The sequence below is a fragment of the Mixophyes fleayi genome, chromosome 1 (genome assembly GCF_038048845.1).
Source record: "Mixophyes fleayi isolate aMixFle1 chromosome 1, aMixFle1.hap1, whole genome shotgun sequence".
In the NCBI taxonomy this organism is placed as follows: domain Eukaryota; kingdom Metazoa; phylum Chordata; class Amphibia; order Anura; family Limnodynastidae; genus Mixophyes; species Mixophyes fleayi.
In genome coordinates, this window is record NC_134402.1 from 435,507,733 (window position 1) to 435,528,359 (window position 20,627).

The 20,627-nt window shown below is 43.6% G+C and overlaps 1 protein-coding gene across 1 annotated transcript in view; it reads left to right on the plus strand.

Annotated features, from left to right (window-relative positions):
• The window catches only part of ADAMTS12 (ADAM metallopeptidase with thrombospondin type 1 motif 12), a 461,827-nt gene that overhangs the window by 307,016 nt on the left and 134,184 nt on the right, over window positions 1-20,627 (plus strand). The window contains exon 16 of the mRNA XM_075214451.1: window positions 8,837-8,975. Coding sequence (XP_075070552.1) covers window positions 8,837-8,975 — 139 coding nt within the window. The remainder of the gene's footprint in view (window positions 1-8,836; window positions 8,976-20,627) is intronic.

Below are 20,627 nucleotides of genomic sequence, written 5' to 3' on the forward strand. Positions count from 1 at the left end.
CATAGTGGAGTGGACTTTATGCTAGACAAACAGCTGTGTTTTCATTTAACTGTCCTTTCGTCATGATATAACTTTGAAAGTGCATTATGGAGTCAACATACAAACGTCTAAGCTAGTATTCTTTGTCAAGCATGCAGTACTGATTTCAAAAGGCAGGTGGCACTTATGTAAGACTGCACTACGCATGTGTGCCTTCATTGTTGGGCAACTTTAATGAGCTGCGTATGACATAATGTGTATGTATATCTGTAAAGGTTGGGTATGAAAAGTCAACAGTGAAAGTGTCTACACCAAACTGTCTACAGTCATAATGTCAACACAGATATAAAGTTGACATTCATAATGTCTACATGTTTAGAAGGTCGAAACAGTTAAAATGTATACATGTAAAATGTGTACTTACAGTTCTTGCCAGGCCTCCTATGGATCCTTTTTTTTAAGAAAGTTATTTATAGCTTCCACCACACTACATGCTATGGCCAAATATGAACAGTGGGGGCCTAAGAAATTGACAGCTATAATACAAACAAAGAGGATGTAACAACCAGGCATAGGACATATATATATAATGTAAGGAGATAGGCAAGTCATACATTCAAGCATCTGGCCTGGCAGCGAACAGGTGGAGCTAAACCGAAGCAGAAGATATAGGGGTGTGATGATTTTTGTATTTATTGGAGGGGAGGAGAGGGAAGAAAGGGGAGGGGTGAGGGTTAGGGAGGGGGGCAACTGAGACCTAACACTCGGACCCCGGGCACAGATTGGAGGACAAATTTTGGGTGAACCAGCAATCCTATGTTTACAAGAAGAGGGCCAATACGTCTTGAGTACGGCTTTTGGGTGAATCGGGAGCAGAGGGACTATCACATCATAACCTATCACACCAAATGTGGGAAAATTTATTAGACCTCTCATTTAAGTACGCAGATAATTTTTCCTTAGACGCCAAATACCAAATTTGGTTAAGGAGTTATTGCCTACAGGGAAGATTTGGGATTTTCCAGTGCTTTGCAACCAAGTATCTGGCTGCAATGAGAATCTGTACAGATAGTTTCTCAGGATACTTGTCCAGGACATCTAGTGGGGAACCAAAGGCATTTGGAAATTGGAACTTTAGTAATATCAATGATCAAGGTGACCCTTGCTCTTCACAACCCCTCCAACACAAATTCGAGGTGGTACCATATATCCTTTTCAGCTGTGTAGGAACCTGATACCATCAAAATTATATTTTATAGGAATTGTCTTTTACAAGGGATGAAATAGAGATCTTAGTAAAGAAAGCCTGTCGCCCACCAGAACACTTATTGCTAATCCCAAAACTAATACTATGCAACAGGAGGACTACATATTTACCTTTTGAGCTCTTTCAAAACCAAGCTACGACCTGGCTCAGATGTGTAGCCATATAATATAAGCAAATATCTGGAAAGCCTCTGCCACCATTAAATGTCGCTTTACGCAGAGTAATAAAGCTGATGTGTGGGAAGCTTGCATTGCCAGACAAATTGGGAGAACCAGCGGTGCATCTGAATGATGCTAGGCCTGGGTACTTTCAACAGGAGGGTCTGAAAGAGATAGAGATAAGCGCTGCAGGATATTCATCTCGAGGGCGACTATTCTGCCCAACCAGAAGATAATTAGTTTTTGCCATCTGAGTAGATCTAGCTAAAGTATTTTAATTATTTGAGGAAAGTTTTCTACATACAGAGAGTCATATCAGGAAGAAATATATACCCCTAAATATTTTATTTTAGACTTCCACCAGGAGAAGTTAAAGTTGCTTTTAAGGAGTCCCAAAGTCGGTGGTGGCAAATGGAGAGCGAGGGATTCAGTTTTAGAAACCTTTATTTTATAACCAGATATGGATCCATAATGAGGCGAGAGTAAATCAAAGTGAGAAGCATGCCATCAGCAAATAGGTTGAGTTTGTATGCTTCAGAACCAACTGTGAAACCTTAGATATCGAGGGAGAGGTGGATTCTTTCCACCTGGGGTTGAATCACAGGAGCGAAAATCAGTGGTGACAGGGGGCACCCCTGATAGATGCCATTAGTGACTGAGACTGGGGACAAAAGCACTCCAATTACCGAAATCCTGGCAGAGGGATCTGAATATAGGGCCTGGATTCCCTGAAGAAATTCGCCATCAAAGCCTAAGGGTTGCTAACATAAATGTCCAACTGATGCGGTCAAAAGGCTCCTCCGCTTTTAGGGAATGCACGAGGGCCGGGGTCTTAGCAGAGTTAATACAATGATGATTTATCAGGTATTGTCGCGTGCTTGTCTGCCTGGTATAAAGCCTACCTGATCTTTATAGATCAGAGCGGGTAGTACCGCATTAAGACATTCTGCATTTGCCTTCGCGTAAATCTTGATGTCTGTGTTCAAGAGAGATGGGCCTATAGTGGGCGCAATCCGACAGATCCTTATCCTCCTTCGGTATAATGATAATCTTCGCCTCGAGCTTCCTTTGATAAGGAGCCGCCCTTTTAATACACTGTTGAACAGGTTAGCAAGATAAGACGAGAAGAGTGAGTTATATGTCTTGTAATACATGGCTGGAAATTCATTGGGGCCCAGTGTTTTACTTGGTTTTAGGTTTCCTGGGTGGTGGGTAGGAGTGTGGGCAAGTGACATTGAGAGAGGAAGTGCCTAGTGAACTCCACAGAGGAACATGTCATTTATGATATAACTTAGAGTATGCTGTACAATTGCCGGAACTCCTCCATTATTTGACTATGATCCTGGGTAAAGCAACCTGAGTGTGATTTGATCCGGAGTACATTACTCTGGGATAGTTTTGATCTCAGCTTGGACACCAGCAACCTATCTGCCTTGTCACCTTTTTCATAGAAGGTTTGGTTTAGGCACTTGAGTGAGTTTTCCACTTTAGCAGAGATCAAAAGATTTAGCTCTCTTCTTGCTGCCACCAGTTTGGTATAGTTCTGTGGTAAATCCGAAGCTTTATGGATCCTGCCCAAGTGACTCACTTGGAGGTCTCAAACCACTTCTGAGTCCTCATCTTTTTAGTATATGCAGCTGCTCTAATCAGACTGACATGGATCATAGCTTTTTGGGCGTCCCAGAGGAGCATAGGTTAAACTGATGGGTCACCATTGGCAGTAAAATAATGTTGAATTTCAGTGTGAATTTGAGAATTTAAGTGATGGTTAAGTAAAGTTTTATTGTTTAGTGCGGTTCTTTTCCAAGGGCAATTTAGTCTCTTTTAAGTAAAGTGAAGGAGGCCAGATCTTGGAAGATGAGTATTTTAGCCCTAACAATTGAGATCTCCAGTTGCCTTTTCGTCTCTCTGAGTATTTATTTTTTCACCTTATAGTAGTGCAGGAGGCGAATGACGGGGTGTTGGTAACCTGCCATTGGGGGACAGAGTGCCCATTGAGCTCTATCCAGTACAAACAGGTCATCATAAATTGAGGAAGCCAGCAAACAGAAGAGGAGTAACAGGTAATCCTCAAGTTGGGCACTTTCAACTGATTCAGGGATATTACGGATTTTAAGGTTGTTGCGCCTGTCCCTGTTTTCAGCATCCTCCTGTTTGTCAGCATGGGACAGGAGACTGTTACATATGTCGACAAATTCTTGTTCTGAAAATTGTTGGAACTGGATGATCTCCTCCTGTGTTCTCTCGAGGGATTCTACACAGTCTGCAACCTCAGAGGAGAGGTTGGACATGGCTTTGGTGACCTCATCCTTGATGTTTTGTTTGATATTCTTCAGTTTAGAAAGGAGGGTAGCAATGTCGGCTTTGGTAGAGTGGGCAGAAGGGTCAGCCACCATAGGATCCATATAAGAGTCACTCCCAGGCAGGGAAGGAGAAGATGGACGTCTGGACGGGGATGGTTGCCTCGCAATAAGATATTTGACGAGAATTAGATTTCTTATTCTTGGGCATTCTTGTAATGAAGGGAGTGAGAATGAGAGTGAGAGTGAAAAAGACAAAATCAGTATACAGGTAATGCTCCAATAGCAACTGGTCCACGCAGAGAGGAAAGTTTTCACTTCATATTCAGGCGATCATCTGGAAGCAACCTGAGAGAGGTCTGCAGAGCCAGTGAGATAAGAGTAGGGTAAACGCCTTGAGTTTTAATACATGTCCAAAGGCGATAGTGTACACTGTTCACATGTAGTTCGGTTCGGGAGTTTTGGAAATACAAATTGTGGAAAGAGCTCCCTCTGCTGATAGCACAGTAGAACTACAGGGCTCCTGCTCAGACTGTAGCAGAGATTGTAATAAGTCCTTCTGACAAGACATTGGGAGTAGAATCCTCAGTTATGATGATTGATAAGTACAGCAATTTGAGGCCAGAGAGGGAGAAAGACACAGAGTTTGGGACAAGTGGCACAGTGTAGATACGGAGGTTGGGGAGAATGACTGCACCGGAACGCTCAGTGGAACCGTCCCCCACTCCACAGCAGGGTCCTGATGATTGGGGAGAGGCACAAGTCCGGGTCCTATCCATGTCAGGGGGTGGAGGGAATCTGCGGTGTACCACCATGATGGAGCCGTGTTGTCAGTCAGCGAACCCAGAGACAAGCATATGTGGTCCGCTTGCAAACCAGGGTACAGGTTGGCAGCAATGTTATGCCCATCCGGGGCCAGCCTGATGGCCATGAGGCCTTATCTCCAGTGACGGGAAAGTAGAGCCAGCTTGCAATAGTTGATTGTAAGTGGTTCAGGTTGCACAGAAATGTCTCTGCAGGCTGATCTAGTGTTGTAGGAGCAGATTGGAGGGGATTAAATTAGAAATGAGGAGAAAGGGATAAGAGAAATTCCTCACATAGAGCCCTGGTCAGGCACATCTGACACCAATGGCTTCCAGACTATGCCCCCCCCCCCCACCAAATCACACAAAGGGGATGCACCACAAATATGCACCACTATTTCTTCATTTACTATTCCCTCTGCAGACTTCTAGATCTAGCACAAATACCCAGAAAATTGTACTTACTACCACAAAAAGACAACAGGGCGCATAAATATCCAAAATTGTTTTCTAAAGATGTAACACTTGCATTTGCATTTGTGCATTGGGAGTTGCACACATCTTTATGCAGTAATCCCATAGTTGCCCACTCTCCTCGAATTTCCGGGAGACTCCCGAATTTCTCGGAGTCCTTCCAGACTCTCTGGAGAGCAGGGCATCCTCCCGGTTACTAAATACTGCTATATTAAAGTGTTGTGGGGCAGAGCTTATTACGCAAAACCCACGTCATCGTGGCTCTGCCCCCTGCTGTGATTGGATAGAAACTGTGATGGACGTTTAGGGGGCGGGGTCAAATAACGCGACCCACCAGGCCCCCCCCCCAGCACGTCCACCTCCCCCCCAATCTCCCAGAATACCTCTTACCAAGGTTGGCAAGTATGAGTAATCTCATAAAAAAATAAAATTATTAGACTATAAGAATAATAGCGGTATTTACCATTTTTCTTGGTTTGTTTCTTCAAGCTGCTGTTAATGATTTATATTTCTGCACATGTCATGGGCTACCATGGCAACCACAATCACATATTATATGATGTAGGGAGCAGAGAGGCATGCCCCTCTGAGCTCTGTCTGCTCCCATTTGATATGCTGAGAGATGTAAAGTATACTAAGAAAAATAATTATTAATAGTACCCATTTCAAGTACACACATTTTGATAAATCTCCCCTCTTTGACTCCAGTTTTTCTCTTCTTTAATCCATTTTCATAAAATAAAAAGCAATTGTGTATGTACCTGCTTATTACATACCTCCAAGAGTCCATATGACTGACTCTCGGCCACCAAATTGGGCGAGGCTAACTGGATTGTGGGAATGAATGGGTGTGACTGCTTTCAATGTTAGGTGAATCAGATGGAATTTGAATGGTTCATAGCGAGGTTTATTTTGTCCAGAATTTGCTTTTTTAAATGTCAGGTTGTAAGTTATTAGAGAGGAACAAAGTTGTGATTATTTTTCCATTTATGATGAATCATTCTCTCCACCCTCTACACCCTCTGCCTGTCCTCTTGATCTCATCCATTCTCACCTTCTTCACTCTCTCTCTCCTACTGCCCGCTCTTACCTTGCACAACTTTTCAACCCATCACTTTCCTCTGGCGTAGTCCCCTCCTCATTCAAACACGCTCTTATCTCTCCTATCCTCAAGAAACCCAATCTCTCTTGCGAATTATCGCCCTATCTCTCTTCTCCCCTATGCCTCCAAATTACTAGAGCGGACTGTCTGCAGCCGCCTCACCAGACACCTCTCGGACAATTCCCTCCTCGACCCTCTCCAATCCGGCTACCGCCCCCTCCACTCCACCAAAACTGCCCTGGCCAAAGTTACTAAAGATCTCCTATCAGCCAAATCCAAGGGTCACTTCTCCCTACTCATCCTCCTCGACCTCTCCGCGGCCTTCGACTCTGTGGACCACCCCCACCCGCTGCAAACTCTTCTCTCTCTCTGCCTCTCTGGTTCCGTCCATGCCTGGTTCACCTCATACCTTGCTAACCGCTCCATCTCTGTATCCACGTCTGGTTCTTCCTCCACCCCCTCCCCTCTCCCTGTAGGAGTCCCTCAGGGCTCTGTTCTTGGCCCTCTACTCTTTTCGCTCTATACTTCCTCCCTTGGTGCTCTCATCTCCTCCTTCGGTCTTCAGTATCACCTTTATGCTGATGACATTCAACTCTACATCTCTTCTCCTGATCTTTCCTCCCCCCTCCTCTCACGTGTATCTGAATGCCTCTCATCTACTCCTGGATGTCCTCACGCTTTCTCAAAATTAACATATCTAAAACTGAACTCATTGTCTTTCCCCCGCCCAGACTCCCATGCCACCATGACCTCTCTATCGTTGTTAACAACTCCACCATCTCCTCTGTTACCCAACTCCGTTGCCTGGGTGTCACTCTTGACTCCTCTTTCTCTTTTGCCCCCCACATTCAATCCCTCACCCAAGCCTGTGGCTTCCAACTCCGCAACATCACCCGCATACGTCCCTTCCTCTCTCAGGATGCCACCAAAACTGTCATCCCCGCACTCATCATCTCCCGCCTCGATTATTGCAACCTCGTCCTTACTAGCCTCCCCCACTCCCACCTCGCCCCCCTCTGCTCTATACTCAATGCGACTGCAAGACTCATCTTCCTTTCACGTCTCTCCTCCTCCGCCTCCCCTCTCTGCCTTGCCATACACTGGCTCCCCTTCCCCTACAGAATCCTTTTCAAACTCCTTACTACCACTTACAAGGCTCTCTCCCAAAGCTCTCTCGCAGCCTACTGTCCCTTATATCTCTAACCTCCTCTACATTCACACTCCTACCCGCTACCTGCGCTCGGCCAATGACCGCCGCCTCTCCTCCACTCTGATCGCCTCTTTCCACTCCAGAATCCAAGACTTCTCCCGTGTTGCTCTCCTTCACTGGAATGACCTCCCTCACTCCATCCGTCTCTCTCCTAATCTGTGCTCCTTCAAACGAGCATTTAAAACTCACCTGTTCCTCAAAGCCTAACACCTAACCCCCTCATGTTCTCCGCTCTTTCTCTCCTCTCTTCTCCCGGCCCCCCTTCTCCCCCCCCCCATGCTTCAACTGTCTCCCCTTGTTCCTTTTTTTTTTACCCTCCCTTAGGATGTAAGCTCATATGAGTAGGGCCCTCTTCCCTCCTGTCTCCACACCTGTCCTTCTGCTCCGCCTCTACTGCATTAGCCTGCCTGGAGTTTCTGAAGTATTGGTATTTTTTGTTTATTGTTCTGTACTGTCTCACCCTGTATAGTCTATTGTTTGTTCTGTATACTGCGCTGCGGAAATCTTGTGGCACCTAACAAATAAACGATAATAATAATAATAATTATGATTATAATCCACTGCCTCATTCACTCTTAAAGAAAAACACCCTCAAATGGCATATGGTAAAGTTTTTATAAAACTATCACTGTAAATGGCAGCTGTCATCGCATCACTTTTGTAGACTTTGGAACTTGACACACTTTGTGAGATAATTATAAAAACAAGTGCTTTATTAGCACTAATATATTTATATCAAGTGCTACTTCCCTTTCCTAAATGTCGCATGTGCTCCTCCTGACAAGATCATACTTGCCAACTTTTCAGGTATGGGCGGAGGGGGTGGGGCTTAGAAAATAACTTCATTTTAGCCCCACCCCCGTGATGCAATGCTGCAAATGCGTCATTTTACAGCAAGTGGCGAGGCCAAAATGACACACTTACCTTAGAATTGCATCATTGCAGCACTAATTCTAGTGAAGTGGGCAGATGCGAGAGGTTGTCCTACTCTTCCGGGAGTCCGGGAGACCACCCGGAATTCGGTTGTCTCCTGGACATTCCGGGAGAGTTGGCAAGTATGGATATGACCCACCACCCTAGGGCGCAAAATAATTTAATATTTGTATAGATCTCTCCTGCAAACAACATTGCCAATTATTTAATTCCCAATACTATCATAAATGTTTTATTCCACTTCGTTTTTGGGAATGTATTTTGTGAATTTATATCATAGCACTGAAACCGTTCATAGTTCTATATAGACATCTGGGAAAGCAATGAGAAATACTACACTTATCCTTTGTAAAGAGAAGGCACAGAGCTAGTCATGGTATAATGATATATGATTTATGGTAGTATAGGAGAGATCTGATATTTGGTGTTTGTGAAACTACAAATCCCAGCATGCCTTGCCACCCATCTGCTGGTTATCTACTGGCAAAGCATGCTGGGACTTGTAGTTTCACAACAGCTGGAGAGCCGCAGGTTGCCTACCCCTGATCTAGACTCATAGGAGCATAGGCTGGGTAACCATAGCAAATGTACATTGAATATGTTTGTTTAGCTTCTGTTTCAGGAGAACAACCCAGGAGTTAAATATGAATATGTCATACAAAAAGATGTCAGCTCAGAGAATGAGATAGAGGCCGTCTATAAATGGAAGTACGGAAGCTGGACATACTGCAGCGTAACATGTGGAACTGGTGAGTTTGACATGTTTAACATGTTGTATGTATGAACATTATTTCACACAGTAAACAAGGCTTGCTTGATGCCACAGTCTTCTTGCGATACGGGGTAAATGTATCAAGCTACAATTTTGAATTTCCAGCTATTTTCTCGGGCGGGTTTAAAGTCGCCGATTTTTTTAACCGGCAATTTCATGTAAAATCGCCGGAGATCAGTTTCTTTCAAAATTGATGTTTTCAAAATCGCTACAAATCACAGTACCCATGTTTCGCCCCTCTAGTTATACAAATCACCAAATGTATGAAGCTGCTATTTTGCAAACTTGCCCAAGTTTGAATTCAGAATCGCCAGATAAAACACCCTATAATCTATAGGCGATATTGGAAATACATCACTGTTACACTGCTGGGCAATGTTAGGGCAACAGGAGGCACAATGGGAGTTTCAATAAACCCATCTTTTTTATTTTAATAATAAATTAGTGGCTCAAATGTAATTATAATATACATAGAAATCCAGCGCACAACAGCCCTATCTGAGACTAAAATATTCGTAATGAATAAATAGTTTATTAAGAAACAAAAATGTTTACGAGGGTACTAAATAATCAGCAGAATAGATACAAATGGAAAAATAAAAAAATCAACAATAAATGTGGTTGAATTGGGACTTGATTATGGTGATGTCCCACTGTCCCCGCGGCATCAAACTAGAATGTAAATAAAAATATTATGACTGACAAAGTGTCACATTCATAGGTATGTGCTACTGGTGTATATAAAATTATATCTTTCAGCCTACCTATGTCTGCAAAATGAAGAGTGTGAATCAGCGGTGCACATTAGTGTGTTGCAGGTCCTTACTCTAAGAGAATAATGTGCAAAATTATATTATGTAGTCTGATATATAATAATGTCTAATATTGTTAAAAAAAAAAAGGGTACCTTAGGAATGGTAGAAGTTATTGAAGGAGTACTCCAAAAGTGAGTGTCAAGCTCAGAGGAGAATCTGTCTGACGGAGAAATTCCGTAATCAGAGGCAGTTAAATATCTCATGTGTTACTTCTGTTAGTGCAAAGGCACAGTCTGAATTTGTTCAGTAGATAAACCCTCCTCTCCAGGCCAATCATACAATATAAAGTCCGTCCTCTCTTGGGATAATGGAGTATATCTGTAGAGACCTCCTGGGATAAATACATAATCCAAATGGAGAGTTGATCTGTTCAAGAAAATCCTGCCTACTTGATGCTTCTATTCACTCAAAAGCAAGTCCAAATGTAATTATAGGATAAAGTGCTAGCACTGTAGAACTGCTAGGCTGGCCCATTCTCTCGTCCTCTCCCCTCCATTGCACACAGCACCCATGTAGAGCAGCAGCGAACAGCGATATTTCCCAATTTTCCAACTCGTGGGACAAAGCTGTCCCAATCAGGATGGTGGAACAGAGCCCTCAAGTCATGGCTGACTCGCCAAAATGGGGACGGTTGGGAGATGTCCAATGAGATAGCACCCAAGTGCTATGGCATAGTGACAGGAAATCCCAGTGATGTCACCATGTGATGTCACTAGGGATTTTTTCAGCAGGCTTGGACTGAATGAGCTATCCCATGCAAGGCATTACTAATAGATCCACGCTTATATGGATACTATTTTAGTTACTAACAGATTCAGATAGTAATGGATTGTACTGGGTCTATTGGTAATAAAAATAGAAGAGACATATTGCACTCCCTGGTTAATAAAAAAACCCATTGTGAAATATAAAACAAACAAAAAAGATAAAAACCTCTCCATACTCCATATAAGACCTTCATTAAAAAATTTGTAAGAACTAGACAAATACATTTTGTGGGATTTCTCTGAATGTGTAAAAGGTACCATTGGAAAAATTATTTTGTGTGATTTTTGTTTGTTTTTTCCGGTATCGCACGTAAAATAAAAATCTATTTCCATACGTTACCAAAAGAATCCCCTATGTCCTGGAAAAATAGAAACCATATAACATTTGTTGGGTAGAATTAAAAAGAAATTCCCAGTAACACCAACAATGTTTAAAACCATAAACATCATCTTGGTCATAGAGGTGTAAACTATCTTCTGTTCTTGAAGGGTGGGGCATGTACTTCCGGCATTGGAAATATCGGAACTTAACCTGCGGCAGCTATACCCCGGACCCACCTCCATTACTTTTTTAATGTCGGCATTGTGATTAGTGACATTGTCAATGTCCCCAATAACACTAGCGACATTGTGAACCTGTCAGCGCAATGGAACAGTCAGCATTTAGCCTGCCAACATGTTCATGTCAGCAGGTTACATGAAAACATTTCCAGTGCTGGAATTATGACTGCCACCGATCTTGAAGGGGTTAACGTATGAAGAGCAGCCATTGTATTGACACTTCTAGCACTGAACAAACACAAACAGTTCTACAGAGAAGTTTGATTTGAATCCTTTTTCAATGCAGAATTTATTTTTAATGTTTGCAATGTGTACTGTGCATAATGTGTGAGCCTGCAGTGTTATGAATGAGGATGCCTTCTGTTTAGTCCCCTCTTCACTGCTCTGGTTCCAGGTGAATGGACACAGATCTGTGAAATGAGACACCACCATACACTAAATATAACTATATGAAAGTGGCAGCAGAGGCTCTCAGGATTTGTCAACAGCAGGACTCTGCATCTGCTTCTTTCACTACCTAAATTAACAGCATTGTTATAAGCTACCCTGTCTGCAGGAATAACAGGATATCATGTAGAGTAACACCAGAGAATCTATGAGCCTGTAATAGATTCTCTAATACTGTGAGTTCTGGCAGCCAATTAGAGTTCACAGCAGGAGAGGTGAAGGAGTTGTGTCAGCCTATTAGCCGAGAAGGATGGACACTGCAGAACTGGATGACCACAAAAGCAAATGTTCTAGGAGGTGACTTCTAAGCTCCAGTGTGTGAGGTCTGTACTGGGTCACCAGAATGGATTCTGCATCTACTTGGGTCATCTGAATGGTCTCTCTATCTACTGGAGTCCACACAATGAACACTGCATTGTAACAGGGTCGCCAGAAGGTTCTGTGCATTTATTTGGGACATGAGAATGGGATCTGCATTGTTAAGGGGGCCCTAGAATGGGTTCTGCATTACACAGTGGTGGTCAGGATAAGCTCGTCATTGCTCTGTAATCATCAGAATATGGGTCCCTTATTGTCTGTGGTCATTACTAAAGCCCTGGCATGCCCAAGCTGTCAATGTCTACTAAGCCGTGCTAGGACTTGTAGTTTCACAATAGTATTTAATTTGATTTTCACTTCTCGCTACTACTCTGGCAGCCCTTCCTTGCCCACACCCAACCCCTCCTCCAAGCATGCCAGGAAGAGCATGGGTCTGGTTGTCCTTGGGAAGACGAGGCTGCATGGATTCCAGTAGGGATTGTAGCCCCATGCTGACCAGGCAGCAGGTCTCCCTGTTACATGGTAGCCAGCCCAGCTCAGCCCAGCAAAACCTAGTGCTGGCTACCACATTTGCACAGGGAGCTCGCATTCGGGGTGTGTCGCCTCAGTTTTAGCAGTAACCAACCCAGAAATAACTGCACACAGCAGCCCACGCTACCACCTTTTATTAGGTGGTGGTGTAGCTTTAATACTCTTCATAATCACAACATTGGTTTAATATATCATGTATTTTAAAAGACAAATAAATATATTTCTATTTTTAAAAATAATAAATAGATTTAAACGGATACACTTGAGGCCACAGGTGCACATACATTATTAACTAGAGATGTTCACTGACCCCCGTGTTCTGGTTTTGGTTCTGGTTTTAGAGCCCTATTCTTTTCTAAAATCCCTCTTTTTTTTTCTTTTTTTTTTGCTAAAAGCACATCATTTTGCTCTTTTTTTGTCCCTACATTATTATTATTAACCTCAATAACACTAATTTCAAGCCATGTGCAGTCAATTTTGACCACCTCACAGGTCACAATATTATTTTCATACATTTTCAAACAAAGACTGCAGCGACCTGGCTGGTTGCTAAGCGACAGAGCAATGACACAAACACTCGGCAGTTCACAGTACATCTAGGAAACATTGCCACACAGCAGTGGCAGAAAAGAAAAGTGGTGCAAGATGGAATTGTCCTTGGGTATTATGTAAGATATTGAAAAGGACATGTACAGTTTAACAAAGTAAGCACTCCAGCGACAAGCAGTGCCACTTTTGTGGCTGAAGTGCTGGGTTTGTTTGGGCCCCCACAAAACAAGCTGACAATGGGCTTAAGGCACCTAAGCAAATAATGCTGTTAATGAACTCTACTGTGGCAAGTCATGCACCAGTGGAAGCAGTTCTTGCCAGTGATAAGAAGAAGGTCATTGTCATGCCTGGGCATAAGACCAAAAAATCCACCTCTTATGTGTGGAATTATTTTTACACAAATCCTGACAACAGTTGTCTAGCCATTTGTAGCATTGTAAAGCCACAGTCAGTAGAGGTAGGGACCTTAAACATCTAGGAACCTCATCCATGTTATGCCATTTGAAGTGAGTTCATGGAAAGCTTTTGTGAAAATCAGAAACTTATGCTAAGAAATAAGAACAAGCAGTCCAGTTTCAGCTACATCCCTTCTCTCAGCTAGAACCCAGCACCTGCAATCTACACCCCCAACACCTTCATCATCAATATCCTCACAAGTGATCGGAGTTAGTCCTGCATCCAAGTTTCTAAGGCAAGGTGACTCCTCCCCTAATCCATGACTCCTCTGAAGAATCCTTGTGCGTTAGGCCCACTGCTGCTGCTGCTGCTGCTGGGGTGGATCTGCAACCCAGAAGCAGACCAAGAAGAAGACTACTAGTAGTTTACAACAATTGACTGTTAAACAATCCTTTCCAAGAGGAGGCAAGTATGAAAGCTGTCACCCAGTCACAAAGTGGATCACAGACGCCATGGCAACTATACTAGTATTAGATCTGTGTCCAATATCCACTATTAATGCTGCTGGTTTTAGACAGTTAACTGAAGTCTTGTACCATTACCAAATTCCACCACAACACCATTTTACTAGAAAAGCTATTCCTCACCTCTAACAGAAGGTTCGTAAAAATGTAATTATTGGGCTACAAAATGCCATTCTAACCACTGTACACTAAACCACAGGTATGTGGACAAGCAGAACTGGTCAAAGTAAAGATTATATGATTGTGACAGCCCACTGGGTTGGTGATTCACCTTCACCAGCAAGGACAGCAGCAGCATGTACCCAAGAACTTTGCATTTTTCAGAGGCTACTCTGTGTATCATCTGCTTCACTATGAGGCATATTATTGTTATTATTATTATTATTATCATCGTAGATTTGTAAGGCACCACAGGGCCGTACAGTAGGGAAGACAAGGACATACATAAAACTGGACATATGTAATACAAGAACAAGGCAGACAAAAAGAATGGAGACATGAAAACAAAGGGTATGGATGACCCTGCTCATTAGAGAGCTTACATTCTAAAAGGAAGAGGGTACAGCTGAAACAAGAGGAGCGAGTGTGGTTCAGAGTGGAGATTGGGATAGTTGTGAGGATTGCAATAGTTGTGAGGGTGCATTAGTGTGAAAAGTGTTATTGCGGATAAGGTCAACTCTAAAAAAGAGATAGGTTTTCAAAGAGCATCTAAAGATTTGAAGGATGTGCGAAAGTCTGATTGAGCGAGGTTGGGAATTCCATAAGTGGGGAGCAGCACGGGAGTGAGAGGTGGTTATCAGAGACGAGACAAGGCGCAGGTCAGAGTTAATACCGCTGACATCCTGTTTGAAAAACTAAGAGATGTCATTGCAACATGGCTTATCCTGCTTGGTCTCTCCTGAGGATATGTGATTTCTGATTACACCACCAATATTGTTAGAGCATTACAGCGGAGGGATTTCCATCACATTCCCTGTTTTGCTCACACAATCAACTTGGTGTTACAGAACTTTTAAAAAATGACAATGACATGCAGGAGATGCTGTCTGTGTCCCGAAATATTTAGGGTAATTTTCGGGATTCTGCAAAAGCATGTAGGAGAATGCAGCAGCTGCAAGAAGAATAGAATTTAGGGAGAATGTACTTTAGTCCAGCGCAGTGGAGAATACTTTCCGTGTTGTGCAAGGTGCTGAAACCACTCAAAGTAGTCACCTGTGAACAGAGTGCAGACACTGTTAGCTTGAGTCAAGTCATTCCCCTAATTAGACTTTTTGAAAAGCAGCAAGAGAAATTGAAGGAGGAAATGAAACAAAGAAATTCTGCTATTTATGTTGGACTTGTAGATTAAGTACTTTATTCGCTTCGCCAGGATTCAAGAGTTATCAACATCTTGAAATCGGATCATTACATTTTGGCAACTGTGCTTGAATCTAGCTTTAAGAGCTATGTCTTTTCCTTCTTTCCAATTGACCCAGATCTCAAGAGATGCAATGAGCTCCTGGTCAGCAAGCTGACCGCTCAAATGGTACAAGGCACAATGATGTCTCCTCCTTCAGCTTCTCTGGAAATTGCTGCTAGGAAAAAACTAAGCTTTCCCATGACAACCAGTGGTGATGCAGATGAGTCTGCACAACATTTTGACATTTGGTCTGGTCTAAAAGAATTGCCCAAAAATTGTGAAAGCTCTTCCGTAAAATGAACTACAAATTCCATGAGGAAGGCCATTATCGGCAATTTCATCAAAATACACAGACTTCCGTGATGGTGGATTCCAGCGGGGATGAATTAGTTGTTTGAGGATGATGTACACACTGATAAGGGTGAATATGATGACAGTGTAGATTGCAGGTTCTGAGATCTAGCTGACAGACGGGTGCTTGCTGATGCTGGTATGCATGGAAATATTTTGAGTAGAATGGCATGTTGCCAATTTTTTGTTTTTCTACAGTAAACTTTCACCTTTATTAGAGAGGTGTTTCTTTCCTTAAAAGGTACAAGCTTTTTATTTACATTTTTGTTTCCCTGACTTAAAACTAGAGATGAGCGCACTCGGATTTATGAAATCCGAGCCCACCCGAACGTTGCCGATCCGAGTCGGATCCGAGACAGATCCGGGTATTGGCGCCAAATTCAAATCTGAAACTGAGGCTCTGACTCATAATCCCGTTGTCGGATCTCGCGATACTCGGATCCTATAAATTCCCCGCTAGTCGCCGCCATCTTCACTTGGGCATTGATCAGGGTAGAGGGAGGGTGTGTTAGGTGGTCCTCTGTCCTGGTAGATCTCGTGCTGTGCTGTTTAGTTCTGTGCTGTGCTGTTTAGTTCTGTGCTGTGCTGTGCTGTGCTGTGTTCTGCAGTATCAGTCCAGTGGTGCTGTGTGCTGTGCTCTGTCCTTCTGAGGTCAGTGGTGCTGCTGGGTCCTGTGCTGTGTCCTGTTCAGTCCAGTGGTGCTGTGTCCTGTGCTCTGTGCTTCTAAGGGCATAGTTATTTCCCCAATATTTCCCTGTGTTTAAAAAAATAAAAAAAAGTTATTTAAAAAAATACCAAAAACTAATTTAATTTTTTTTAATTACCACAAAATTTGCAAAACCAATCCTGCAGTATAAGCCCATTGGTACTGCAATATTACCAAGTTCACACATTCAGCAGTAAAAGTCCAGTGGTACTGCAATATTACAAAGTTTACACATTCTGCAGTATCAGTCCAGTGGTGCTGTGTCCTGTGCTCTGTTCTGCTGAGTTCCGTAGTGCTGCTGGGTCCTGTGCCGTGTCCTGTTCAGTCCAGTGGTGCTGTGTCCTGTGCTCTGTGCTTCTAAGGGCATAGTTATTTCCCCATTATTCCCAAGTTTTTAAAAAATAAAAAAAAAGTAAAAAAAAATTAAAATTAAAAATTAAAAAAAATATATATAATTATAACCAAATTTGCAAAACCAATCCAGCAGTATAAGTCCATTGGTACTGCAATATTACAAAGTTCACACATTCTGCAGTATCAGTCCAGTGGTGCTGTGTCCTGTGCTCTGTCCTGCTGAGTTCCGTAGTGCTGCTGGGTCCTGTGCCGTGTCCTGTTCAGTCCAGTGGTGCTGTGTCCTGTGCTCTGTGCTTCTAAGGGCATAGTTATTTCCCCATTATTCCCAAGTTTTTTAAAAATAAAAAAAAAGTAAAAAAAAAAAAAAAAATTAAAAAAAAAAAAAAAATATATAATAATTATAACCAAATTTGCAAAACCAATCCAGCAGTATAAGTCCATTGGTACTGCAATATTACCAAGTTCACACATTCTGCAGTATCTTGTGCTACATATAATGGAGACCAAAAATTTGGAGGATAAAGTAGGGAAAGATCAAGACCCACTTCCTCCTAATGCTGAAGCTGCTGCCACTAGTCATGACATAGACGATGAAATGCCATCAACGTCGTCTTCCAAGCCCGATGCCCAATCTCGTAGTACCGGGCATGTAAAATCCAAAAAGCCCAAGTTAAGAAAAAGTAGCAAAAAGAGAAACTTAAAATCATCTGAGGAGAAACGTAAAGTTGCCAATATGCCATTTACGACACGGAGTGGCAAGGAACGGCTTAGGCCCTGGCCCGTGTTCATGACTAGTGGTTCAGCTTCACCCACGGATCTTAGCCCTCCTCCTCCTCCCCCCCCCTACAAAAAATTGAAGAGAGTTATGCTGTCAGCAACAAAACAGCAAACAACTCTGCCTTCTAAAGAGAAATTATCACAAATCCACAAGGCGAGTCCAAGGATGTTGGTGGTTGTCAAGCCTGACCTTCCCATCACTGTACGGGAAGAGGTGGCGCGGGAGGAGGCTATTGATGATGTAGCTGGCGCTGTGGAGGAACTTGATGATGAGGATGGTGATGTGGTTATTGTAAATGAGGCACCAGGGGGGGAAACAGCTGATGTCCATGGGATGAAAAAGCCCATCATCATGCCTGGTCAGAAGACCAAAAAATGCACCTCTTCGGTCTGGAGTTATTTTTATCCAAATCCAGACAACCAATGTATGGCCATATGTAGCTTATGTAAAGCTCAAATAAGCAGGGGTAAGGATCTTGCCCACCTAGGAACATCCTCCCTTATACCTCACCTGAATAACCTTCATAGTTCAGTGGTTAGTTCAGGAACTGGGGCTAGGACCCTCATCGGTACAGGGTTACCTAAATCCCGTGGTCCAGTTGGATACACACCAGCAACACCCTCCTCGTCAACTTCCTCCACAATCTCCATCAGATTCAGTCCTGCAGCCCAAGTCAGCAGCCAGACTGAGTCCTCCTCAATACGGGATTCATCCGAGGAATCCTGCAGCGGTACGCCTACTACTGCCACTGCTGCTGTTGCTGCTGTTAGTCGGTCATCTTCCCAGAGGGGAAGTCGTAAGACCGCTAAGTCTTTCACAAAACAATTGACCGTCCAACAGTCGTTTGCCATGACCACAAAATACGATAGTAGTCACCCTATTGCAAAGCGTATAACTGCGGCTGTAACTGCAATGTTGGTGTTAGACGTGCGCCCGGTGTCCGCCATCAGTGGAGTGGGATTTAGAGGGTTGATGGAGGTATTGTGTCCCCGGTACCAAATCCCATCGAGATTCCACTTCACTAGGCAGGCGATACCAAAAATGTACAGAGAAGTACGATCAAGTGTCCTCAGTGCTCTAAAAAATGCGGTTGTACCCACTGTCCACTTAACCACGGACATGTGGACAAGTGGTTCTGGGCAAACGAAGGACTATATGACTGTGACAGCCCACTGGGTAGATGCATCCCCTTCCGCAGCAACAGCAACAGCTGCATCAGTAGCAGCAACTACAAAATGGCGGCTCGTGCAAAGGCAGGCAACATTGTGTATTACAGGCTTTAATAAGAGGCACAACGCTGACAACATATTAGAGAAAATGAGGGAAATTATCTCCCAGTGGCTTACCCCACTTAGACTCTCATGGGGATTTGTGGTGTCAGACAATGCCAGTAACATTGTGCGGGCATTAAATATGGGCAATTTCCAGCACGTCCCATGTTTTGCCCACACCATTAATTTGGTGGTGTAGCATTACCTCAAGAGTGACAGGGGTGTGCAGGAGATGCTTGCGGTGGCGCGCAAAATTGCTGGACACTTTCGGCATTCAGCCAGTGCCTACCGCAGACTAGAGGCACATGAAAAAAGCATGAACCTGCCCTGCCATCACCTCAAACAAGAGGTTGTGACGCGCTGGAACTCCACCCTCTATATGCTGCAGAGGATGGAGGAGCAGCAAAAGGCCATTCAGGCCTACACAGCCACCTACGACATAGGCAACGGAGTGGGGATGCGCCTCAGTCAAGCGCAGTGGAGACTGATTTCCGTGTTGTGCAAGGTTCTGCAGCCATTTGAACTTGCCACACGAGAAGTCAGTTCCGACACTGCCAGCTTGAGTCAGGTCATTCCCCTGATCAGGCTGTTGCAGAAGCAGCTGGAGAAAGTGAGGGAGGAGCTGGTAAGCCATTGCGATTACACCAAGCATGTAGCTCTTGTGGATGTAGCCCTTCGTACGCTTTGCCAGGATCCGAGGGTGGTCACTCTTTTAAAGTCAGAGGAATACATTCTGGCCACCGTGCTCGATCCTCGGTTTAAAGCGTATGTTGTGTCTCTGTTTCCGGCGGACACAAGTCTACAGCGGTGCAAAGACCTGCTGGTCAGGAGATTGTCCTCTGAAGAGGACCGTGACATGCCAACAGCTCCACCCTCATTTTCTTCCACATCTATGGCTGCGAGGAAAAAGCTCAGTTTTCCCAAAAGAGGCACTGGCGGGGATGTTGATAACATCTGGTCCGGACTGAAGGACCTGCCAACCATTGCAGACATGTCTACTCTCGCTGCATTGGATGCTGTCACAATAGAAAAAATTGTGGATGATTACTTTGCTGACACCATCCAAGTAGACATGTCAGACAGTCCATATTGTTACTGGCAGGAAAAAAAGGCAGTTTGGAAGCCCCTGTACAAACTGGCTCTATTTTACCTGAGTTGTCCCCCCTCCAGTGTGTACTCGGAAAGAGTTTTTAGTGCAGCGGGGAACCTGGTCAGTGAGCGGCGAAGGAGGTTGCTTCCTCACAACGTTGAAAAAATGATGTTTATAAAAATGAATAATCAATTCCTCAATGAAGTACAGCACTGCCCTCCAGATACTACAGAGGGACCTGTGGTTGTGGAGTCCAGCGGGGACGAATTGATAATGTGTGATGAGGAGGAAGTACACACTGTAGGGGGAGAGGAATCAGAGGTTGAGGATGAGGACGACATCTTGCCTCAGTAGAGCCTGTTTAGTCTGTACAGGGAGAGATGAATAGCTTTTTTGGTGTGGGGGTCCAAACAAACCAATCATTTCAGCCAAAGTTGTTTGGTAGGCCCTGTCGCTGAAATGATTGGTTTGTTAAAGTGTGCATGTCCTATTTCAACAACATAAGGGTGGGTGTGAGGGCCCAAGGACAATTCCATCTTGGACCTTTTTTTTTTGCATTATATGACCAATCAACAGTCGTTTGCCATGTTCAAAAAGTAAAACCAAATTTAAAAAAATTCAAGAAATTAAACCAAAAGTAAAATGCCCTGTCATAATTTAAAACAAGAGGTATTGACGTGCTCTAAAACTACTGTATTGTTGTTTATATTTTATAAACACTACACTTGAAAGCTTGAGTCTTTCAATAAAAAAGTAACTGTCCATTGCATGA